At 48.1% G+C, this 25,890-nt stretch overlaps 1 protein-coding gene across 3 annotated transcripts in view; it reads right to left on the bottom strand.

Moving 5' to 3' along the window:
- IGF2BP1 (insulin like growth factor 2 mRNA binding protein 1) overlaps positions 1–25,488 on the bottom strand; it is a 36,581-nt gene extending 11,093 nt beyond the window's left edge. For all 3 annotated transcript variants that reach the window (XM_059998485.1, XM_059998486.1, XM_059998487.1), the window contains exons 1-4: positions 25,275–25,488; positions 24,021–24,081; positions 1,030–1,078; positions 460–511 (exon numbers count right to left, since the gene is read on the bottom strand). In XM_059998485.1, the coding sequence (XP_059854468.1) occupies positions 460–511; positions 1,030–1,078; positions 24,021–24,081; positions 25,275–25,449 (337 nt within the window). In that variant the 5' untranslated portion in view covers positions 25,450–25,488. The remainder of the gene's footprint in view (positions 1–459; positions 512–1,029; positions 1,079–24,020; positions 24,082–25,274) is intronic.
- Between the last annotated feature and the right edge of the window lie 402 nt (positions 25,489–25,890).

Raw genomic sequence — 25,890 nt, 5'->3', positions numbered from 1 at the left:
AAAAATATATTGCACAGGGAATTATAGACATTATCTTGCAATGACTCTGAATGGAGTATAATCTTTAAAAATACTGAATCACTATGCTGCACAACTGAAACTAATACATTATAAATCAACTATACTTCAATTAAAAATAATAATAATAAAGTCATTCTCTCCCTGAAAAAAAGTAAAAGGGTGGACAGAGAGGACTTTGCTTAGAAAGTGGCATCTGATGGGACTTCCCTGGTGGCGCAGTGGTTATCCACCTGCCAAGGCAGGGGATACGGGTTCAAGCCCTGGTCCGGGAAGATCCCACGTGCCGCGAAGCAACCAAGCCCATGCGCCACAGCTACTGAGCCTGCACTCTAGAGCCCGCGAGCCACAACTACTGAGCCCTCTTCCTCACCCACGCCCCCGCCCCCAACTCCAACACCCACCCCTACCCCACCGCCCCACTCCTCTGCCCACTCTTACCTTGCTCGCAGTTCTCCACTGTCCCATACTGAGCCAGCAAGCTGTCCAGTACCTGGGAGCAGGGAGAAGGGAATACGGCTGCTCTGGGCATCCCAGGAACTCACAAAGCATCACTAGACACTCCTCACCCCAAAGCACCGGGGTACAGGCAGAGCCTTTGGTGGGGATTGAGCACATCACCGGCTCAGTTTGCCCTTTCTCAGGTACTAATGCTGACGGCAATCCGTCGGGGTGTCTTCACAGAATGTACTTGAGCTCAAAAAGGCATTTAAGGGCCTTTTTGGAAGCAGACCTGTGCCACCTGAGTCCCTAGCTGATCCTCTGTCATCACTAAGTTTGGGGTTCAGGGGATACCCTTCCCACCTCCCTAATGCCTCTCACGGTAGGGACTGCCCAAAGGACTAATACTGGAAGTCTTAGGTTAAGGATGCGATCCAACCGGCCTCCCCTCAGCTCCAGCTTCTCTGGCCTAGCCCCAAACCCCCAGGACACCTCCCAGTCATCTCTGCCAGCTCAGGCTGACCCAGACTTCTTTCCCAGTGCCACTGACAGTTTCCCCCAATCACTTACTTCCCATCGAAGCTGGGGTGGAATATTTCGGATCTGTATTTTTCGACTCCTGAAATTAGAGAGAACAGCATCAGTGACAGCTCTGGATACTTTAGGCGCCTGTGACCTTTTGCATTTTTCAGTCCTGTTCCAGTCCATCTTCCTAAACTTCTGCTCAACACCAAAGACTTAAGAGTCTGAGAACGACAACCTTTGGGAATGGAGATTTATTTCGCTGCGTTTTAGAAAGCAAAATAGAGTGCTACCACAGATAGGAAAGCCAAAATCAGATGCCCTAAGCACTGGGATAACATAGTTTTCCCCCCTCCACATACCAGTCACATCTGCTTTGTCTCTCCTAGGTTCTCCTCACCAGTTCTCTTACTCAGCAACCATCTATTACCACCCACCGTGTTTCAGGATCTAGGAATACAGAGCTAGCTGTGTGAATTATTACACGAATCATTAACCTGATACCTTTTCAATCGGTGTCTACTCCATGCTGGACTTTGTTCTGCATGCTGGGGACACAATGATAAGCCAAACAGACAACGTACCTGGCCTCAAGGTGCTCACAATTTATTAGGGGAAACATATATGCAAACAAATTACAGCGGGATAATTGGCAGCAGCTCGGCTCCTTCTCGGTACAGATATGGATTTAAACCTGTGCTCCACTTAACAGCACTGATCTTTAAAAGGTTATTTAACTTCTTTGAGGCTCAATTTTCTCCTTTGTGAAACAGGGATAATACCTATTCACAGGGAGGTATAAAGTAATGTCAGATAATATTATCAAGAGCTTAGCAAAGGGCTTGGAGTAAGTACTTAAAATGTAATAACAGACACATGTGTGGACGCTAAGATGGAGTAATTAACACACACGCAACCCAGCATTAGGACCAACCCCTTCCCTCCTCCCAGTTTACTACGGTTTCTCCTTTCCATCTTTCCAATACCTCTTAAAAACGTAATTTTCCCTGAGGAAGGCTTTCAGGTTCAAGGTTGACTCCCACGGTGATTAACTGCTCACCACCCAAATCAATGCCCTAATCCCTGGGCTTAAAACATTTCAACTGACTTGATCTGCATTGGTCAATGGTCACTTATGTCTTTGCATATCCTTGATCACAAACTCTTAGTTCAGGGACATGGTCCAACAAAATTCTAGTGGCACGAGGGAAAATGAAACTAGGAAGCAAGAAAATCCAGTTCTAGCCCTTAAACTGCCCCCGATTGGCTGTTCTGACTAAGCCACTCAAGCTTCAGGCCCCCGTATTCCTGGCTGACATGCAACAGGGCCCAAGGCAGTTCTTGCCAAGCTAGGGGGAAGGGGTACTCAAAACACACGAGAGCAAGGGAAGGGATGCTAAGCTCTAACTGTAAATGTTTTTGATCTTGGCTCTGTCCTCAGCCAGGTCACTCATTTCATCCCTGTGACCAAGTATCTTGAGATATAAAATGGAAGCAGAAGGGTCTTTAAGATCCCTTCTAGCTCTGCCGCTTTGAGGGTAGAAAGTCTTTATCAATGAAATCTTTTCCCGGGTTAAAATAACTTAAGGGAAGTGGAAATGTAGCGTAAGTGTTGGAGAATCTATGTCCACGGTTTTCTACTTTGGTTGGTTCATGAACCTGATCTAAGGAGGTTAGATTATAGGAGGACAAAAGAACAAGGGTCAGAAACAAGTCCAGTTCCAGGTCCTCGGGTCCCACACCGGGCCGGTTTCTTCTTGGGATCCAATTCACTGGCCAAGAGGGAGGAGCCTCGTGGCATCTGCATGACATGGTGTACAGGATTACCCACACACAACACATTTCGTGATGAAATGGGCAAAGAAAACGCAGGGGCCCTCCCATGAGGAAAATCAAACTCTTGGTGAACTGAAGAGATGATTATACCGTCGGAAGATTGAGAATACTGATCTACCTTAATGCTAGTGACGGGGGGGTTACCTAAGCTGAGGGAGGACCTCCCTCAAGCAGAGGCTTCTGGAAGGACTGCAAGGAGATGGGCGGTGCCTGCCTGGAGTTCCAATCAGTAAGAGCTTAAAGCAGTCCCCTGCAAAAGTTCAGTTTGAAGAGCCCTCTTTCAAGATGGTCCTATAGATTACTATAATCTCAGGTCAAGGGTCAAAAATACCCTCTTCCTACTTCAAACTCCCAGTTTTAAGGGCTTCCTCTTCAGGGTAGGGAGGAATTAGGAGGGGATGGGGAGGTGAAATCAAATCTCAGTTTGGGATGTTAATCCATATCCTGAAAGCAATGGCAGTCTGGAATGTCTGGAATGTTCCAGGAGGGGGAGGAGGGCAGGGACACCCAACCAATGGAAGAAAAGACATCCTGGCAACCCTCCCCCACCCCCAACAGGCAGGGACTCACCCAGCCCTCCAGGGCACACACCCAATCCTGGGAACCTGTGCCAGGCCCCTTGAGGCCTGCAAACCTGGCCAGCAAAGCCCCCAACCCTGACAAACATACAGAGACCAAGAAGAACCTTTGTCTTTTAAGCAGTTGGCCTGGTTTGTGTGAAGTGTGGTGCTACCTAATTTCTTTCTGGCCCAAAGCACATGTGACCATGCTGAGAACTGGACCCAGTACCCCCTTCCAGGAGCCCATGGGTAACTCACTCACCCTACAGGTATTTCTGGATGCCTAGCTCATACTGGGCCGGGGCAGTGTGCTGAGGGCTTGGGGGATCAGCATGGACGCTAAGAGACCCTAACTGCTTACTTCTTTGCTCAGTACCTTACTTTCCTGTGGAAAGCTGACTGGGCTTTTGTGAGGGCTTAAAGCAGGCGGGCTGCGGGGGCGGGGGTGTGCCTGCCAGGCCGTGGTGCTCAGTCCCAGTCCCCAGGAGCCACTACCTGTGATAGTGAAATGGTTAGGCTTCTGCGCTGGTGGGGAAATAGCGGGAGATACCACAGCCTAGAGAGAGCCCCCGCGCTCCCACCTCCCGTGACAACCAAAGGGCCCCACTCCAGCACTCCTGAGGATGGGCTTCCACTAGGCTCCAGGGGAGCCTTCGCCCTACAGGCAATAGGGCGCTGCACTCTGCGCAGGACCCTCAACTCTAGCACCCGTTGTTTAGAAAAGCAAGGGAACTCCCAGAGGTTCAGGAGCCACCACCCACCCTGGAGCTGATAAACCTGTTGAGTGAAAGAATGAAGCCTCCAGCCCCTGGCAATTGAAGGCAATGGTTGCGCCAGTCAAATGATTTCCCCAGTGGCTGATACCCGGAGGCTTCTTACCCTCTCTGCCTGCCCCGACCAGCAGGGCAGTTACCAGGTCCTGGGGCAGCTCCCCAGATACAGAGCAATCACAAGGGATGCTCCTTTCTAATGTTGCTGGGGACAAGCAGGGGACATCAGGGCCACAGGGACCGAGTGACCATTCAAGCCCAGGGGAGATTCCAGGAGAGAACGGAGGGAGAGAGAATCTGGGCAGCAGCGTCGTAAGGAGTTAAGTAGGAAAACAAGAGATTCAGGAAGCACAGGAGCTAGAGGCACCCGGAAGGATGGCTGGGAGTGCTCCCTGCGCAGGAAGCTCTCGTCCTTTTCACCTTTTCAGAGAAATGTCATTGACTTAGACTGAATGGGAAGGAAAACAGTTCATTAAGGAAGAAGCTAACATGTGAGGAGTGCTTACCAGATGCCAGGCTCAGATTCAGCACCTCCTATAAGCCTCCCACTACCCATGAGCACGATAACCACGGCTCCACTTTACAGACTGGGGTCCTGAGATTGAGGGCTTGAGTATCTGCCAAGTTACACAGGTTCTAAGAGCCAGAGCCAGTATTTGAACCCAAAGACTGTCTGGTTCCAGGCTCTTTGCACAGTCCCCTGCGCTGCCTTGACGATGGCAGAAAGCCTTCGCCAAAATATATTCAGGTTTTCGCTTGAGTTTAAAATACTCAGAGTTCACACAACAGAGTGAAGAGCGGGCCTGCTGAGTGGGTGCTGCTCTCCAATAAGTCGAAACATCCCACCTATAACTCCTTAAGACTCATACTTCCATTGTTAGTGGAAAAGTGATTCTGTGCTTATTGAACACTGACTAGACATTTGATAATATTGTTAATATTTTAAAATCAGGTAATTCCCTGGCAGTCCAGCGGTTAGGACTCTGCGCTCTCATTGACGAGGGCGCAGGTTCAATCCCTGGTCAGGGAACTAAGATCCCACAAGCCGTGCGGCACGGCCAAAAAATAAAATAAAATAAAATCATACTGATTTCTAGAAATACATACTGAAATAGTTACAGATAAAATGGCATGTCTAGGACTTGCTTTAAAGTAATTAGGGGGAAAATTAATACAGACTGGATACGATTTGGTAATTTTTAAAGCTAGGTGATGAGTACGTGGTGGAATTATTTAATTATCCTTTCCCTATTTCAAAGTTTTTTTTTCCATAACAAAAAACTTTAAATAAAAAGATAATTCTGAGAAGATGTGGTACTTATATACAATGGGATATTACTAAGCCATAAAGAGGAATGGAATTGGGTCATTTGTAGAGACGTGGATGGACCTAGAGTGTCATACAGAGTGAAGTCAGAAAGAGAAAAGCAAATATCGTATATCAACGCATATATGTGGAATCTGGAAAAATGGTATAGATGATCTTATCTGCAAAGCAGAGACAGAGACACAGACGTAGAGAACAAACGTATAGATACCATGGGGGAAAGGGGTGGGGTGGGAGGAACTGGGAGACTGGGATTGACACGTATACATTATTCATACTATGTATAAAATGGACAACTGATGGGAACATACTTTATAGCACAGGGAACTCTACCTAATGCACTGTGGTCGCCTAGGTGGGAGGGAAGTCCAAAAGGGAGGGGATATCTGTGTGTGTGTGGCTGATTCGTTTTGTTGTGCAGTGGAGACTAACACGACATTGTAAAGCAACCATACTCCAGTAAAAATAAATAAATAAAAATAAAAAGATAATTCTAGCTCACCCAATTTTAAAGTCATCACAGATTCAAAATGAATGGGTCTAAGCCAATGAGCTTTTCCTCTTTTATTTTTATTAGCAAGAATCCAGGCCCTGGTGAGGAGCCGGCTGAGGGCAGGGAGAACGGGCCTCAGGTCCAGCGGAGAGCGAAACAGATGCATAGATGGGACACTTTTCAGAAGGGGGGTCCCCATATGACAGAATGCACACCTGGACGGAATGCACCCTGGAAACGGTCTTCAGGTCTTCCGGAGGACAGCTAAAAACTGCCCCAGGGAGTCTTCTTTTTCTAAACCTTTGCAAACCAGCTCCTTCCTCTTTCCACCCCCATTCCCAGAGGGTAGCGTGCTGTCTTGATCACGCTCGTGGGCCTCACCCTGCCCGAGAGGGAAGCGTTCCTTTAAACCAGGGTGGGGCAGACCAGTTGTGAGGACAGAGGCAATAGTAGGTTTTGGAAATCTTTTCAGGCTTGGGGCCTCAACCCCCAGAGGTCACTATCAGAGTCAAACCTGGACTTTCATCTCTCCAGAGAACTAGGATTAAACCAGGATCTCCAGATTAGACCCTTTACCTCCACCCCTCCCCCGGGCCGTGATTCTCTGACTAGCAGTCTGCTTGCTCTAGGGCAAGTTAGGCCTTCAGCTCCCTAGACCTCAGTTTCTCTCACCTGAGGGACCAAAGGATTAGGATTAGTCCTTTTTACTGGATCTTGTGTCCCCAGACAGAGATCAACCCTGTCCACCTATAGCGATACACTTTCTTCATTAGAGTGATTTTCTGTGCCTCAATGGTCTGCCTAAGTGGTTCTTAACCCCGCTTTTTTTTTTCCTGGAGACTAGGTTCCCATTAGGAAATATGATAAAAGCTAAGAACACTCTCCACCAGAAAAATGCAAAATTCACTCCAGCCTGCAGACATCTCCTCGAAAGTGTGGGAAGAAACTAGCCCAAGGCAATTAGAAAGCTAAGCTTGACTGGGGATGGAGTTGGGGTTATTACCTGGCAATTTTAAGAGTGAGCAACTAGGATTTTTCAAACTTGCAGTAACACCATGCTCTTTCCATTCTGATCGGCAGTCAAGAAGGTCACCGCCACTCCCCCAAGGTTTCTGGTGTCCAGCTGACGTGGCATCATTCTAGATTTTCTTGCCACCTACTAGGCACTGGGCCTGTGTTGTCCACACTACAGTAGCCATTAGTCTAGTCACGTGTAAGCTACTGAGCACTTCAAAGCAGCAACTGAATTTTTTCTTAAAATTAAAATGTTTGTATAATGTAACTTTTTCTTCTGTATATTTTATGAACTCTAAATACAGATCAACTGTTTCCAATGAAAATTTAGCATGTGAATTGGGACAGGCTCTAACAGTAAAATTAAATACACACTGGGTTCCTAAGACTTAGTAGCCCCCCAAAAGTAAACGATCTCATTAATCGTTTATATTGATTCCATATTGAACTAATAATCTTTTGAATTAACTTTAAAAGTAATTTTGAATTAATCTTCTACATTAATTTCACTTTTTTCTTTTTTAATGTGGCTATTAGAAGATTTACACTTACACACGTGGCTTGCCTCACACTTCTACTGGACAGTGCAAGGCACTACGCTGCAGTACACAGCATGGAGGGATGAAGAAGCCAGGTAAGGCTCCTGCTCTCAGGAGTTTACAGTCCAGCAGGGGACCCCAGTTTGGTTTTTTGTTGTTGTTGTTGTTGTTTTGTGTTGTTTTGTTTGGCCATGTTGCGGGGCTTGCAGGATCTTAGTTCCCCGACCAGGGATCGAACCCATGCCCCTTCAGTGCAGGCGAGGAGTCCTAACCACAGGACTGCCAGGGAATTCCCCTCAGTTTGGTTTGGGATGGGAGAAGAGAACAGACAAGGTTAAGTGGGTTGGGGAGGTGGGCTGGCCACAGTACCCTTTCGGAAGTGGGTGATCCTGGGACTTCCCTGGTGGTCCAGTGGTTAAGATTCCATGCTTCCACTGCAGGGGGTGTGGGTTCGATCCCAGGTCGGGGAAGTTCCGGGTGCTACGCAGTGCGGCCAAAGAAAAGAAGTGGGTGATCTTGTTGACTCCTCAACAAGAGTCCCATGCGGCTGACACCGGAGAATAAGCACCGCCCCCCCCCCCAAAGCTGGCTCCCATCCCAGTTTTTTTCCCCCAGCTGGAAATCACACATAAAAGATGTCCTAACGTGCCAACCTCTGCCCTTTCCATAAGATCACCACTGACCTAGTCCTTCCTCTCCACCCTGCCTCCTTATCCCTGTAGAGTGGAGAGGTGGAGAAAAAAATAATTGTCTAGGAAAGCTTCTGAAGGGGGCGGACCTGGCACGCTCCAAGCATGGCAGTAGCTGAGAAAGCGGGCCAGGCTGGGGAGGGGAGGAGGAGCTGGCCCAATGCCCAGGGCTCCGTGCCAGGCTGATCCAGAGGCAGGGCAGCCAGACAGGCAGGCAGTCGGGTGGGTTGACCAGCAAGGTAGGGGCTGGAAAGGAAAACACTGACCTACTGGAAGGTGCAGGACCAAGCAGGGCAGATGCCATCACCAAGGGGTCAAAGTATCGGGGGGAGGAGCTGGAAAGCAGGGACACCACTGGAATGTATCTGTGGTCCCACGAACATGGTCTTTTAAAGGTATGAGGCACACACACACTGTCCCACATGTGCTCCTGAACCAATTCTGAGGATAGGAAGGAAAAGCAAATCTCGGGGAGAAACTCTGGGATGGACGACATTCCCTCTCTGGCAGGCTCTTGTGCTGTGTTTAATGTGCTCTTGGCCTACCTGGAGTCAGGGAAGAAGAGGGGGATTCACTAGGCCTCTTACATGACCAAGGACACACACACCCCATGAACCTGGCAATCGGAAGTTCCAATTGAAGAAAATCAGATTCCTACATTGAGGGAATAAGATTCATACACCGAGGTCTGAGAGGGTCTTAAATAGTCACCTTCATTTCATAGATGGAGAAACTGAGGCTCAGGAAAAGGAGAGAGACTTGGCAACGTTGAGGTAGGACTGGAACTCAGCTGGTTTATGCTGAGCTCTAGTCCTACCTGGTTTATGATGAGCTTATACCAGCCTCCTCCCAGGCTGGTTTATGCTCATCTCACCAAACTTCGCTCCTTTCTGTCTGACAAGAAGTGTTAACACAGCAGAAGTTGTATAGCCCCGATGTCAGCAGCAGGAAAGATGCCCATATCCTGTATGGCTAAGTGCATGCCAACTGGCTTTTACTGCATGCGGCTCCAATTTGGGCACAGGATTTAACTTGCAGAAGAGCTAACTGTACTATAATACGGCTGGATGACTGTCAGAGAGATTTGTTAGCAGGGAAAAAGTGTAGTCACCAAAAATTCTGTCTAGAAAAATTTCACGTTGGTTTGGGATAGGCAGGGCTGCAAAGGTGAGAGGCCGGTGGGAGGCGCCACCCGATGTTGGAAAGCAAGCAGAAGAGGAATAAATCCTTTGCTCAATTCACTCATCTCGGAAATACACCGTTTGACTAGAGAGAGCTCACGGGTTTTTTTTCTTGCCCATCTAGGCAGTGCCAGGGGAAGCCAAAACAGAAGCTGAGACAGTGGAGCTCTTTCCAGTCAAATTCCAAGTCAGCCTGGGCCAACTGCCACTCCCTCCCTCCACCGTGCTCTCTCTGCCTAGAACCGTGCTCTTTCACCTGAGGGGCTCCTAGAGCCAGAGCTGGCCTCCTGAGCCCTACACAGTGTGAAGTGCGAGGTGTGATGAAGCCATCAGATTCAACCTCATGCGTGGAGACAAACAGGAGAAGTGACCCAGTGTAAGCAGTGCAACCCTGTTGGTGCAGGCAGCGATGGTGTGGATAAGAAATTAACCACTGGGGACACTGCTCACCTGCCTTCTCTGGCTAGCAGTGGGAAGCATTTCCAGGATCTTCTTCGGGGGGTGGGGGGGTGGGGCAGCGGCGCGGGTGTTAATTTGCTCTGACAGAGGGTAAGGTGGAGGGGACCTAGAAAGACCACTTCCTGCCCCAGCCTCACTAGAGACGTTGGTTTAGCTCACCCCCCAGTGGAGGTGTCAGCATCTCTCCAGAAAGCTTAAGAGACAAAAGGTCTGGCACTCTGGGGCCCAGAGACCTGGCTGAGGGTGGAGCTGACACCCCGAGGAAAGCCCTGCGGGGCATGCCTCGGAAATGGAGCAAGAGGCTCTCTCCTCAGGAGGGACCGGCAAGCTTGGAAGCACAGCTCCAGGCTAGGATTTGGAGGCAGGGAAGCAAAGAAAAGGATACTAGACCAGACTCAAGAGAAATCAGTTTTCTGCAACTCACAATTTGCACTGAGAAAGACCCTAGTGGAGTTTGGGTACTTCTTGGAATTGTCAGTGTTCCTGCTAAAGGATGAGAATGCATGCCAGCATACGTTGAAAAATACGAATTCACCCTACTAGTGGAAAGGCGCTCTGGTGTGACCCTCCAACAGGAGGTTTAACAACCTCACGGAAGCCTTGTCTCCTCTCCACGGCTGCCAACACAGACCTGTTGGTGGCCGAAAACTTCAGGAAGCTGCTGTTTGTTTCTTTCCAGCGTGTAGGTCTTCATCAGAATAACTCTCTTCTGACATGGACACCTACCCTGAGTTCTGCCCTCGCTTGTGCGGGAGCAAAATGCCCTCTCTGTAGAGGTCTTTCTCCCCAGCCCCAGCCTCTGCCAGGGCGTCACGACAGCACCATTCGAGACGGTTCTCATCCATCCTGGGGGGAGCAGGGGCAAGGTCTCTAACAGCCCAAGGGACGGCGAACACGGCCTTTCAGGAGGCCGGCGGAAAGCAGGCGCGGGCAGGGCAATTGAGAAAGAGGTGCCGGGGAAGGGCGGCAGCAGCTGAGAGTGGGGGAGGGCTGGCAGCAGCTGGGGGGGAGGAGGGGAGTCCTCATGAACGGGCAATTGAGAAGGGCCGAGCAGCTGAGCGGCCGGGCTGGCGTCGCCGGGCCTGTGCCCCACGTGGGCCGGCCCCTTCCCCCAGCCCCTCTCACCTCACCCAGGGGAAGCTGAACGCCCGGCCCCGCACCCCGGCCGCTGGGTGGGCCGAGTCGGCAGAGCACAAGGAGGGAGACAGAGGATGTCCCCGGGGGCCCCCTCTGCTGCGGGGCCCGGCGGTCTAGAACGTTCTGCCGCCAGAACCCCCTCGGCGTCCCGACTCTCCCCAGCCCGTCCCACCCGGCCCAGGGGGCCCTGGGCTACGCGCGCAGGGCCCGGAGGGGGAGGGGACACGCGCCGGGGGCTGCCGGGTGGGGGTGGGGACCAGGACTTTGCCCTTTGTCTCTCTCTCTCCAGAGCCACCGGCCGAAACCCGACCCCATCAGTGAGCCAGGCAGCCAGCGAGGGGCAGGCTCCCCCTCCGGGGTCCTTTAGTAAATCCAGACCCGACCTCCCCGTGGTCAGGGCTGACTGAGGTGGTCCTGTGGGGGAGGGGGCTTCCCGCCTGCGAACAGGCCTGCAAGCATTTAAGTGGGAACCGGCTGGGGGCAGGGGGCTGGGAGGGGGCTGGAAGTGGGGCCGCAGAAGCAGAAGGGGAGAAAATGGCCCGGGAGGCGGCATTCCTTGGAGACCTCGGCTGGGCTGTGGGAGGAGGCAGGACCCGGGCGGGAGGCCTCCCACTGAGAAGGCAGGAACTGAGGCCTGGGAGTGGGGTGGGCTGGGGGCGCGGAACCAAGACGCCTTCCGGGCCTCGAAAAAAAGACCCTCCTCTCCCAGGGCGTTCTGGGAGCCGCTACAGAAAATTTATAATCGAAGAGTCACACCTCCATGCAGAGTAGGGTATTTGTCTGGGGATGCGAATGACCTTCTTTTGTCTGCCCTCTTGGGGTGTCATCAATTACTGATAGTCTTATTAATAACTCACGTTTACACAGTACTTTAAGGTTTACAATCCACACTCTCCTATGAGCCTAGAACACAGGTTGATTTGAGCCTCTAAACCACAGAAGGTTGAGAATATTTTTATTTCCATTCTGCAATTCAAAAAGAAGCTCAGAGAGGTTAAGTGCCTAGTCCCAAGGTGACACTAGCCAGCCACTGTCACCACACCATGAAGCCGGCTCCTGCTCCTCAGGGAAAGGTAACTGGGTTCTCGCTCCTCAAAAGCATGTATGAGCTATGAATTATGATTCTGCAGGCTTGTAACAAAGGTCAACTCTTTGTCCCTTCCTGCTAGGAGGAGGGGGGATGGGAGGGGAAGCCACTCGATCCCTGCGCCCTTCCCCCCAACCTCTCATTTTCCCCAGGTTTGAACCCAAACAAAAGGAAAGGGGAAGGGAAAAAAAAAAAAATTAGCCCAAAGCGCCAGCCCTGGCACCTAGAGGAATGCCAAAGGATGGAAGCTCTTAGAACTCAAAATAGCTACCAGCTTTTTTTTTTGCGGGGTTCATGGAGATGGGGAGGCTTCATATGAGGACACGAGGCCCAGGAAGATACTGACCCCAGATCCCACAGTGTGCACACATCTGGCAGAAGGGCAAACTGAGGTTGACGCCTGAATCCTAAACCACTCAAGTCCTTCTCCACTTCATTCAGCCCCCTTTCCGTGGTTTTTCACTAAAAGCAGAATTCCCATCTCCCATGATAGCTGCCCAGACAAGGGGAGAATGTTCTTAGTTTTCTTCAACCATTCAAGATTGCCTGAACATCGCAATGGTGAGAGGAAAAATAATGCAAGACGAGTATGAAACACCTACGGAGGAAGGAGGCTCAGAGCAGGGAGAAGTTAATGTTGGGCATGTTTTTATTTGCTAGCCTTATGCTCTCCCCCGCAAAACATTCAACTTCTCTGAATGTTAGAGGATCAGCTATTCCCACCTTCTAAGAGAGCTCGGCCTTGAAGGCAGAAAGGCCTGGGTTTGAAACCCAGCACCAGTATTCAAGGTATGACCTTGGCTAAGTTACCATAACCACTCAGAGTTCCAGCTTCTTCTTCTGTGGAATGAAGACTAATGCCTGCAGCGTTCTTAGGATTCAATGAAGGAACAGTGCCTAGCTCTGAGTAGATAGATACTCAATAAACGCTCCCTATTATTTTTTAAAGCATTTTTTAAATATTTATTTATTTGTTTTTGGCTGCGTTGGGTCTTTGTTGCTGCACGTGGGCTTTCTCTAGTTGCGGTGCATGAGCTCCTCATTGCGGTGGCTTCTCCTGTTGCAGAGCACGAACTCTAGGTGAGAGGGCTTCAGTAGTTGCCGCACGTGGGCTCAGTAGTTGTGAATCGCGGGCTCTAGAGCGCAGGCTCAGTAGTTGTGGCCCACAGGCCTAGCTGCTCCACGGCATGTGGGATCTTCCCGGACCAGGGCTCGAACCCGTGTCCCCTGCATTGGCAGGCGGATTCTTAACCACTGCTCCACCAGGGAAGCCCTGTGCTCCCTATTATGGCAGAAGGAACTCGTCTTTTGACCCACAGCACGTCACACAGAGGTCTAGAGAAAAGAAGATGCTCAATAAGGGAAATTACGGACATCTGCCATACTTACCTGGGGGCCTCTCCCCACTAGGATGCCATCCCTCTCTTCCAGAAGAGTTGTCTTCCCACAAACATCTCCCTGCCTGTCCACAGTGCTCTCCTGAATCCACTCCTATTTTTTCTGCCTGTCCTCCAAAAACACAGCTTAAGCTCACTCAAAGCCTACCTCCTGTTAGTTCCTGAGGTTGTGTGCCTCTCATTGCAGTCTCTTAGCCTCTGCTGTCCCACAGCTTTTCCTGGATCTAAAGTGAAAACACTGGAGGGCAGGAATTTTATCTTGCACCTCTTTTGTGCAGCTCCTCCTCCCTATGTCTCCCTTCCCTGCCCTGAAAGAGACCCAATAATGCTAAATAAAAACCCAATAAATAATCAAATGTTTAATTCAGGAGAGGGGTCAGGCAAAGACCCCCATTTTATACAGAATGAGGAGGTGGCCACCATGTAAGAAACAAAATTGGTGATCTTTAAATATGGCCAGAGGGAGGCGGGAATGGGGTGTTACTGTTTACTGGGTACAGTTTCAATCTTGCAAGATGAAAAGAGTTCTAGAGACGAACGGAGAGGATGGTTGCACACCACTGTGAATGTTCTTAATACACCCGACCTGTACACTTAAAAATGGTAAATTTTATGTTATGTGTATTTTACTATGTAAAATTATTTTAATTATTTCATATTAATTTTAATTTTTAATATAAAAATTTAATTTTAAATTTAGGTGGGTTATTTTTTGGCTGTGACATTCAGCTTAGCAAAATAAAGAATAAAAAAAGAAAAAAGGATAGAGGTGGAAACCTAAAAGCTCCTGGAGAAAAATGATCTGATAAATTGTATTTCTTTGCCATCTCCACTGTAAAGACCAAGGTCTTTTGTTTGTTCTTCATTATATTTCTATAACCTGGCAGAGGGCATGTCAGTAGCAGACTCTGGGGCTTCTCTGGTGGCACAGTGGTTAAGAATCCGCCTGCCAATACAGGGGACACAGGTTCGAGCCCTGGTCAGGGAAGATCCCACATGCCGCGGAGCAACTAAGCCCGTGCGCCACAACTACTGAGCCCACGTGCCACAAGTACTGAAGCCCTTGCGCCTAGAGCCCATGCTCCGCAAAAAGAGAGCCCACCGCAATGAGAAGCCCGGGCACCACAACAAAGAGTAGTCCCCACTCGCTGCAACTAGAGAAAGCCCGCCCGCAGCAACAAAGACCCAACACAGCCAAAAATAAATAAATAAATACATTTATTAAAAATAAATAAATAGTAGACTCTGAATAGATAAAAATAAGTGGGTGCACGCATACATGTGTGAATGAATGCATGATCAGAAGTACCAAGCTTTGGAGCAATATGCAAGCTATCAAATGTCTATACCATGTTAAATATTTTCTTGCATGATTTAGTTGTAAATATATATTTTTAAAATTAACACCCCACTCCATCTCCAAAAAATGGCTAATGACTGACTGGCAAGAGCCCCACACACCCAGGCTAAAGTGGCTGACCATGTGATGTTCTGAAGAGGAGAACAAAGGAACTCAGGCCTAGACAGGCATCATTCCTCTTCTAGTTAGAAGTGTAGGGAATTCCCTGGCGGTCCAGTGGTTAGAACTCTGCACTTCCAATGCAAGGGGCAGGGGTTCGATCCCTGGCCGGGGAACTAAGCTCCCCCATGCCGTAAGGCATGCCCCCCACCCCCGCAAAAAAAAAAAAAAGTTTAAAGGAAACTACTCAAGATGGTCAGGGGCAAGGGTGGGAAAGTGAAAGAAAGATGATCCGAGAGATCTGTGAGGTTATGAGGTTCGTGAAGATCATTTTATTCCACCTCTTGCCTCCCACAGCTTATTCTGGACAGATACCACTCCACTCTATTCTAAAAAGTCAGCAGAAGCGGCTTTGAATCAAATGGTAATAAACGTTGGGAGGAAACCTCTCTATATAAAATAACTTCAGTCAGCTAGATTTTCCCTTCTACATTAAATAAAAGGTTGCTGGAGTGGACACTCTAGAAAAGTGAAGAGACTGTTCTTCTTAACCCTGCCGTCTCCGCAGCCAACATCCTATTTACATCTCATCCTCGCTCAGAACACACTGGCTGCAGCCACCAACAGCCACGTCTGTGAAGGATCATCTTTGCCCTTTAATTTAGGGTTCTGTCTCCAAATCCTGCCAAAGCAACTGCTCTCTATTACAGTTGGACTTCTCCTCCCAAGCAACTCAGAGACCTGGAGGAGGAAGTGGCATAAATACGTCTAACTCTGAATAGATAGCCTCACCAAGCTTACTCCACCCAACAGCCCCACTCCAGTTCCTCTCTCCCCCCATTTTCTCCTCCTCAGAGTACCTGATGGAAAGGTGACAAGCCCCAAGCAATCCCAAATGCCACTCCAGAAAAGAGGCAACACACATCATTCCGCATAAACTAATTGTAAAACCCTTTATAGTAACTGAATAAAGTCACAAGCCTGTTAAATGGCCTTAAAACCACATCCGGATTGGAAGCCCTTCTCCCCACCCCACTGAGAGAAGATTCAACCTTCATTCCCTGGACTGAGATGTGGAAAGGGGCTATATGTCTGTGGGTTTGTGAGTTTGTACCTTTGGGGCAGGGAGGGCTGAAAAAAGCAAGTGGACATCAAAGTGGGTCCTGAGCACCCCTTTGGGGACTGTTTCCAGACCAGGTAGAGAAACTGAGACCACTGTGGCTTTGCTATCTAAGAGGCACGGGAAGGGGAGCCATGGCAGTCACTTCCTCCGCATCCAAGGGTCCCCAACTCCTGAATGCCTACTTTGTTAGCTTAAGCAAGAAGGGAACTTCAAGACAAACATGCCCATCTCCTACCAGATAGGGGAAGCTGCCCATTTCTTCTTCCTCAGACCCCCAAAAGGACTTACACAGTCCCCTTCATCCTGAATTCTTACAACACCTCATCTGCAGAATTAGGATAGTTCTCCTCTCATCAAAGTCCTACCCTACATGCACTTTTGACAGGAGCACCAAAAGTGTGAAATTTCAGCGAGGAACCTGGCCCAGGTTGAGGGCATCAACGTTGCAATGTATGCTCCATTCTCCTAAGAGGATGGTTAAGAGACAGTGGTAAGGGGCTCTTGAGGGTTGCCCTGATGAGCTTCACCTCCTTCTCCCAAAAGGTGGCCTTTCCTTTCAGCACACAGGTGATCAAAAGCATCCTGCACACCAATCCCCCTCAATATGCCTATCCATCATCGTTCCACATAAACTACACGCCATATTCACAGAAGTGTACCTGAACACCGTACCTGTTGCCTTAGATATATGGCCAAGCTGTTACACACAGTCCAAAGACAGGAGGCACAGGTCCACATGGGAAACAAATAATAGCTAATGTGTAATAGCACCAGCTTACAGTTAAGGCAATGACGGCTCAAGGAGGTTAAGTAACTTTTCCAGTTTCCCGGTCATTGCCTGACTCCAAAACTCTTGTTTTTGAGCACTGAGCTCTCCTGGAGAGACCTTTCCTCCACACTCCTGTAGGACTGAGTGAGGGACCTAGGGTAGGTCATGAGACTCTGACCTAATAATAGAGCTTCCTCCCTCCTTGAGCCTCAAGAATTCTGAAAATGATTCCTGTCCTCCCTGCTCCTGTTGCCAAAGAACTCAGACTCCACAAACAACCTTTACACAAGACAATTTTTTTAAAAATTTCTAAATTCTCCGATTTCTCCTCTTAAAGATTCTAACTATATCCAATCAACTAAACTATGCAATCACACCTCACTTAGACTTAACATTTTCCATTTCAGGTGGCCAAAACATCTGGATGAAGGACTAATTTTTTAACTGAAACTAACGCAAAATGAATAAAAATTGAAGCCTTCCTTAACCCACTTTTCCTAAGGAAACGGTGAAAGAACTGACTGGAATCCACAAAACAGATACATTGGAGAGGGAAAGAGAAAATGAAGAGAGATCCTCCACTTCTCCTGTCTCCACAACCTTCCCCCTAAACTATGGCCAAAATTCCCACCCATCCTGATGGGTCACTTATACGCCTTTAGCCACCAAAATGCCACTTGTCTAATAATCAGACTTGTCCTAGGGGTGTTGAAAATATCTGGACAATCCAGTCAAAAATTCTTTTACTCATCCAGCTTCTTGCTCTGTATTTCATACAAAAGCAGTTTACTGGTGGGCTCGCCATGCTCTCTGCTCTCTGCCACACGACCAGAACATCAAATCCTGGAAGCCTGGACTTCTGCACTGGGACTGCATTTCTGGTGGTGTTTGTTCTGTATACAGTTACATTTCAGTGTTTCGCAATCAGGTTTTCTCCAACTATATTAAAATGATGAGGTCCAGACCTACTTTTCTCCTGTGATTTACCCACTATCAACACACATTTGATTTCAGCAGTCTGCGTTTAGGGTGAAAGCTTGTTCCAGCCTGTTGTTCCTTCATTCCATGACTATCTATTGCAAACCTACTGCCTGCGAAGGAGAAGCAGGTCTTACAAAGCTGGCTCTGCTTGTTCAATACTAGGATGACCCCTTGGACCCACTAAAAAGTACAGAGCCCCCTTTGAACAAACTCAAGTTCTTCTACTAGAATGCAGTTAACAAACTGGGGACTGGACATCTCCCTGCTGGCGATGCGCCCTTGAAACGGTTTGTGTTGTCACAGGCACTCTCCTGGTTGATCATTTTCTAGCTAAATCAAACTTTTATCAATAACCAAAAAAGCATACATTTTGATTCCACGTTTTTTGAGGAGAGACCTTTTCTTATTTGTTTTGACAGACATTTAAAAAGGTGTGGACTGGGCCCAGGTGGAAATGGTATTATGCAAATTTGACATTAACATGGAGTCAAACACTGACTGAGACCCTGAGAAAGATCTTCAAAGCCTCACCAGTGGCCAAATGGAAGACCTGTTGTCAATCTTTTACAACATAAATAAAACCCATCATAGAACCTCTGGTTACTATTACTCCCTTTGTTATTGTTTCAGTCAGCCTTTGGAACATGGGGACACACAGTCTATCTACTGAAGATTACAGATTATGCGACGCTGTTAACTCTCCAAGGTTCTATGCCCCATGGCCAAGGGGCCTCAGCTCCTGGGAGAGGGCAACAGTTAACATGGACTTCCATTTTCTCTCCACCTCTCCATCCTCTTACTTTCCCCTGACCTGCTCTTTTCCTCCCTCCCCTGACTCTTCACTCCACAATCACCCTCCAGCCTTTAGCTTTTGCCTTAGAATGTAAAGGGCTTGAGACAGCGCGGGCGCTGGAAGGTCTGCACCGCGGGGCCTGGGACCTCTCCCAGTGGGGAAGGCTGGGGAAGCCGCGGCGAGGTTTGGGATCTGGGGGCTCCCAGGACGAAGGCGAGGCTGTGGGCCGGCGCGCCGCAGCCAGGGGTCTCGGGACCCTGGGAAAGGAAGCCCTCGTCGGAGACCCAGGCCTGCGGATGTTCCCGGGTAGGGGCTGGTTCAAAGGCAGGCGAGGGCCCCTGCGCGGAGCGGGCAGAGATTGCGAGGCCGGGGCTGGGCTTGGTCTGCGGCGGGCGGGGAAGGGCAGCGGGGCCGGCGCGGGCTCTCCAGGAAGCGCCTCCAGCGCCGCCGCGACTTTCTCTGTTTTTTGAAAAAGCGAAGGGAAGGCAGGCAACTCCGAAAGCAAAAATCGCCTTGCCCTGGTCTGAATCTACCACCCGTCTTCCAAACCTGGTGTCTGCGACCCCCTCCTCCCGTGGGTCGCTGTGCGCCTCTAGCCGCTCCTCTTTAAAAGGGAAGCGGGCAATCCACCCCAACCCCCATCTCCCTCCCTCTCCCTCTCCGTCTCTCTCTCCTCTCTCTCTCTCTCTCTCTCTCTCTCTCTCTCTCTCTCTCTCTCTGTCTCTCTCCCTCTCTCTCTCTCTCTCCCTCTCTCTCTCTCTCTTTTTTTCTCCCCGTCTGGAATTTCCAACCCAGGACTAACTCGTCTGATTTTTCCAGTCTCCCCTGCTGCTTTTTTCCTCCTCCTCTTTTCTCTCCCAAACACTCCCATCCCAAAATCTAAGCTGCACTTTCTGGAAGGCATTAGCCACATTTTAAGAATCTTTTAAGAGGATGGGGAGCGAACAAGACTGAATTTAAATTCTAACAGCTGGCAAAATGTCTGTTCTTCAAACGCCTTTGCTTCATACATTTATTCTAATAACAACATCACCAACACTACCACCCCCCCCACACACACGAAAACCAACACAGGTACAACCAATACATATCTCTTCAACACAAAAACCCTTAGACTTCCACAAATAGCACTTAGGTCTCCCTCTTTTCACTTAACTAAAATTTTAATGTTTTAAAATTTTATACTCACTAGCCAATCTCAATGGTATCTTTGTCAACTGGCTGTTACACATTATAGAATAAATAAGCTCAAAAAATAAGCCTTAAAAGTACCCAAACACATAAAATATGATTCAAATAACATATATTAAGGTAATTTAAAAAGATTAGAAGCTCTGGACCTTTGAATCAAGATTCTTCCAATGGGAATGTCATGTATTTTGTCTCTAAAACATAATTACAAGAAAGAATGTTTTGCTCTTGTTCCAGCAAAATCTATGCCATTAAAACTTTACATTTGAAACAGCTAACTATACTTTGAATAAATTAGTGATGGGAATTACAATTCTTCCCCCTCTTTACTCAAAAGTTCTCCATCTGGGAAACCACTGGAGTAAAATTTCATCTTTCTACTTTGGGTTAGAAAATAAAGTGTTCTGGAAACCTACAACTCTTCCAAAGGATAATCATATACCACTGTCTTTAGGAAAGTCACCTTGAAATACTGAGCACTAAATAACAAGTTAAAGATTTCTCTAGCAGTGAAAAAAACTTAATTTATGAATTTGTAAACATTTATTTTCTAGGTGAAAATTAAAATGGGTAAAGTGAATTGATTTCCACCTTTCCTCCAAAGAACGCAGAAAAATTAAGAATCAACTTATTTAAAATTCAAAAACTTGATATTAGTAAGAAAACCTTTTTACTAAAAGTGTCACAAACCGTTTCTACTTTAAACTTACTAGTTGATTATCTGGTCAGACGTATCTTTCAACCATAACCACTAAGGCAAAAGTGCCTGCAAGTACTCCCACCCTAGTACTTGTCCTCCTTTACAGTTGTTTTTTAAAGACATTCCCTTGTTTCTTAACAACGCCCATAATTAATTTTCAGCCCATAAGAACAATTTTCCTTAAAGGCAAACCCATTTCTGAAGGCAAAATTTTTGTCTGTTTTGAAAACATTTAGTGATCCAATTATTTCTTCAGAGTCTCCGCAAATCACTTAAAAATATTTTTGCCACTTACGAGACATCCCTTTGCAGAGATTTTTAAAGCAACTAACTTCAGAAAATTAAACCATAAAATCAGAATTAAGTTTGAATACTTCTCTTCTGAGAGTTCTCACACTTATAGGGCTAGGAGACCAATTTTTGTGTGCTTTTTGATATTTAGAAATTTAAGGGAAAGTGTTATTAGCCCACCTCATTTTAAGTCAGAGAAAACAACCATTAATCTGCCTAAGGAAATCAAAGTCTTTAACTTGAACACATTTCACCTAGAGAAATGCAGTACATCTCTTCACTACTTTTCTTAACAGCAACAACTTTTATTTTGATGACACCAGTGGACAGGAGGTATGCTATCTTTAGGCCACATTCCTCTAGAAAAAGGCACACACAGTGGCAAATGAAACAAAAATTTAATTCCCTTTTAAGGAATTTTCTCCCCAAATACCCAAGCCTCACTAACATGATACCCCTCTACCTTAACTACTCAAGTGTCTTAAAAACAAACAAACAAAAAAAACATACAAATCCTTTTCACAACTGTCTTTAAAATGCTTTTGGTTTTCCTCCTTTGTCCTAATACTTGACAGTGAATATATACAAATTCTCAACAATAAGCTGAAACTCTTGACCAAAATTCCAACACTGACTAAGAGGGTATTTGGGAAGGTGATCTCAGAGAAATTTAACGCCACCCATTTTAAAAATTCAACTTAATGTTTTCAGTTTTTCAACTTAAAGTTCAGTCTCTTGAGTTCTTAAAAAGGAATAAATTATATTTAGCAAATAGATACAAGGTTAAAACAACATATATTAATACTTCAAAATCAGTTAGAGTTAACTGCTAAAAAATATTTTATCATTTTCTTGATAACCCCCTTCTTAAAAAAAAAAAAAGAGGAACATTTAGGTTGCCAGGTTTTTATGAATCTCTTAGAAATGTTTAAAAAGTCATAATTCATTTGGAACTGAGTACATCAAGAAGATGTACTATTTTAAACAGTAAAAACAATATATATATACACAAAATATATATATGCACCATTGTTCATTTTGCTTAAAATATATTAGTCATAATTAATTAACTAGTTCCTGTTCTATACATCATGAGACTGAAAACGCCAGGAACAAACCAACTGAAGAAATACTTTCAGACAGACTAAAAACACACACCACAACATGCTTCCTCAAAGAACACAAAATGATAGAGAGCAAACTGACTTCATGAAAACAAACTTTCTTTTTTTAAATCCTAAAACTTCAAAAATTGATTCATTCTAGAAAAATGAAGTGCCTTACCACCACTCAGAAAAAAAAAAAAAACACAACTGACTCAATGTTTGTGCTCAAAAATTATTTCAGGAAGGGGGGGAGAATACACAAAAGATTGAATATGGGTGTGGAAGGGAAGATTTTGTACCCACTCCTCACAAACCCCACCCCTTCCCAACTCAAAGGAGCCCTCAGTAATACATTTTGGAGGGAACAAGAAGGAGCCTAAAAATGGCTTTAAAGCAAGCAGATGGCTTAGGGGAAAAGATCCATAAACACTGTGCACCATGAAAATTAAAATATAAATGTTTTGCGTTCCATTTCATCACATTTTGCTATTTTCTTGCTTATCACTTTATTCCCTTTAAAATTTAAACCATCCTTTAGAGCAAAAGAAAAAAATTCCATATATTTCAGAATTCCAGTTATTCTGGTTATTGTCCATCAACATGTTTCAAACACTTAGCTTTCAGGTCAAATATCCACTATCTTCTCAGTAGATCTACTGATGTCAGTGTACATAGCTCTCTCATTCCCATCTCCAGGAAATGCTTCCAAATAATAAATAAGACTTTTTTTCTTTCTTCCGATTTTATTGTCTCTTTACTCCTAACTCTAATTGCCTTTCCAATAACAAAGTATTTCAAGCACTTGAGGTTACATCACAAGCTCTATAAACATAGTTACAAGCCATATTGATCATCTATAGAAACAATAGTTCCAAGTTACTTAAGTGTCTCAAGCTAAACCACGGAACAGATTTTTCTCACATTAAACTTTCTAGACTCTCTTAACTGCCTTCAGAAAAACACAGCCACCCACCTCCACCTTCCCACCCAGAAAAGGCCAGGAACTATTCTAAAATGTAGCAAGTTTCCAGTTGAAATGAGGGGAGAAAGCGAGGAGAAGATCAAAGACTTACTGGGGGCTGCAACATGAGAGAAAACTCTGCACTGTCAACATGTTTAAAGTCAGGTCTGAGAAAGCAGAAAGACTGCCCTTATACTTCCCAGCCAGAGTTCAATGAAAGATCTGAACCATGAATCAGCTTTGGGGATAACATAAGAGTTACCCCCTTTCCTGAAGTGAGGATAGGAAGGTATTGGAACACACTCTCTCTCTCTCTCTCTCTCTCTCTCACACACACACACACACACACACACACACACACACACACACACACACACACACACACACACACACACACACACACACACACACACACACACACACACACACACACACACACCCATTCATCCAGGGAGTTCTAGACCCTCCAAAGAGCCCCAGCTCACAGCCTGAACACAAAGCTCTCACCCCAGATGGTCGGTCCCCTTGCAACAATGGACTGAAGGAGTGGGGGTGGGGGGCTCAGAAAGGATAGTACAGCCAAAGCATATTTGCAAAATCCAGTTGGGAGGGGAGGATGTGTGATGGGAGGGACTAGAGATAGGTGTCTGTGAAAAAATAATGTCTTTGCCTGTTGCAGAAATTATATAAATAAAGCACAGAATTCTTTGGGTGGCAGGAATTCATTCCACTTCCCCTAGGGAGTCAAAGGGGACCCCCTCCCAATCCACTTAAGAATTATGGTGAGGGAAGGGGGGGAAAAACAGTCCTGCTAGAAACTTGCTGAATGTCCATGAGTCTCAACTCTCTAAAGATTTTTAGCTTCCCCGCAAAAATGGTCCCACACACCATGAACAAACTCCACAAGGTTCCTCCTCTATTGATTTTTCTCGCTTTTACTTCTCCAAGTAACATCTCCTAGCCCACCCCAGCCTCAGCTTTTTTTTTTTTTTTTACAAGCTGTAAACCACCCATTACAAGACCTTAGCCAATCTTCCCTCCCTGCCCCCAACATCCGGAGTTGGGGGTGGGAAGGCCAGTAATGGGTTTCTTCCACTGGAGACACTATGGACCCCTGAACACAGCCTCTCAGCGCCCCCAGGCTGACCCCCTCCCCAGAGAAGAGCTCTTTCCTACCTTTGTTTTTTGGGGACGGAGTGTTCAATCTCTAGGCGTTTTCCTTGCAGCTCCACTTTCCCTAAAGATTAAATTGAAAAAGACAACATGAGAGCTTGGACAGCGGGGGGGGGGGGGGGGGGGGGCGGCAAAAGGAAGGAGAAATCAGAGTAATTCAGGAGTTACTGGGATTTAAGATCTTCCTAGGAATCCAGGTAGTGGGTTCCGCAGCCGGATGCGAAAAGGTCGCCTGGGGAATGGTGGACTCTCTAAATTCATTACCGTGTTTTCTGAATTTTTGTTTTGTTCTCTCACTGAGGTAGCCGAGTAGTGGACGGCTCTGGGAGCCGGATCTGGGGGAGGTGCGAGGGCGTCCGTCCGTGTGGGCCGGCTGCCTTTACGGCTCCCAGATGTGGGGAGAAGGGGCCGAGAAAGGGCTCCCCCGTTTCTCCCAAAGTCTGTGGCGGGGGGTGGGGGTGGGGCTGCAGAATGAAACTTTATTTTCCTGTCGAACCAGGGAGAAGGGCTTCGGGCGGCGGGGTGGTCACCTGTCGGGGCCGGCCGGTTGGCGAGGTCCGGGGGAACGGAGCTGGGCCCCGCGAGGAGGGTCCCCGGCGGCCGCCGCGCGCTCCTCTCGGCCCAGCCTGGGCGTCTCGGGAAGCAGCATGGCGACCCGCCGCCGCCGCCGCCGCCGCGCCACCCCGCTCACGCCCCACTTTCAAATCAAAATGGCTCAAGCCCCGGGCCCTGGGCGGTAGGCGGGACCCCGCTCCTCTCAGGTCAGGCCCGAAGGCTGCCGTCCCCACGGAAACCCTGGAGGTCGGGAGCGGAGCGGGGACCCCTTCCCAGCCCGGAAAGGCCTACGGCGGAGGAAGGCGAGGGGGTGCGCACGGGGTGGGGGCGTCCAGTCTCGGACACCGAGGGACTGACGTAGGGCGCCCAGACTGAGTTCGCCTCGGTGGCGAGCCCCCCCCAACTCCTGCCAACAGGGGCTCCCGCCCCGTCGGTTGGTGGCTAGGAGAATCACCTCACTAAAGCCTCCAGCTCTTCATCTCGGGCTAAGAGGAAGGGGCGAGGAAAGACGGATATTTCCGCGCGAGGGGCCAGCGAGGGGACGCAGGGGGCGTCGGAGAAGGTGGATGGGAGTCGGTACCGAGGCCAAGCCCCGCAGGCCGGGGGCAGAGAGGAGTTGGCGGGCAAGGAAATAAGAGGAGCAGGTCCCCGTAGTTTAGGCATTTCGCGGTGCTTTTTCCGGGGAGGTGGGTGCACTCTTACCGGAGAAAGTTTCGATGGCCTTCATCGCCCAGTGTTCGTCGGGGCAGTCCACGAAGGCATAGCCGGACTTGACCAAGAACTGGCCGCTGTAGGAGATCTTGTGCTCCGCAAACACTTTCTCCAAGTCCGCGGGGGTCACGCTCTCGTTGAGATTGCCGATGTACAGCTTGTTCATGGTGGCGGTCTCGGGCAGGACGCAGTCCTGGGCAAGGCCGAGCGGGCGGGCGCGGGCGGCGAGCCTCCTAGGCCGAGGCGGGAGGCGGCGGCAGCAGACGCAAACTTTCTTTGCACCCCACCCCTGAAGTTGTCCGGAGCCGAGGAGGGGAAGGCGGCCGGAGGGCGCGCAGAGGTCGCGGGAGAGTTCGGGGAGGCCCGGGAGAAGTGCCCGCGGCGCGCTGGGAGGCGGACGACGCGGCGCGGCTCCTTCCCTTCTGTCCGAAACCCCTCCAAGCGGGCTGGTGTGTCACGTTTCTCCGCGGCCGCCCTGGCGCCGCCTCTAAATAAAATCGACTTGAAAAAAAAAAATGGAGCGGAAAAAAAAAAAAAAGGCGAAGCCACGTGGTGAAAGCCCCCACCCACCCTGCAGGGGAAGACCCCCGACGCCTCTGGGCCCTTG

Source organism: Delphinus delphis, chromosome 19 (genome assembly GCF_949987515.2).
Source record: "Delphinus delphis chromosome 19, mDelDel1.2, whole genome shotgun sequence".
NCBI lineage: Eukaryota > Metazoa > Chordata > Mammalia > Artiodactyla > Delphinidae > Delphinus > Delphinus delphis.
This window is presented reverse-complemented; position numbering and strand designations above follow the sequence as displayed.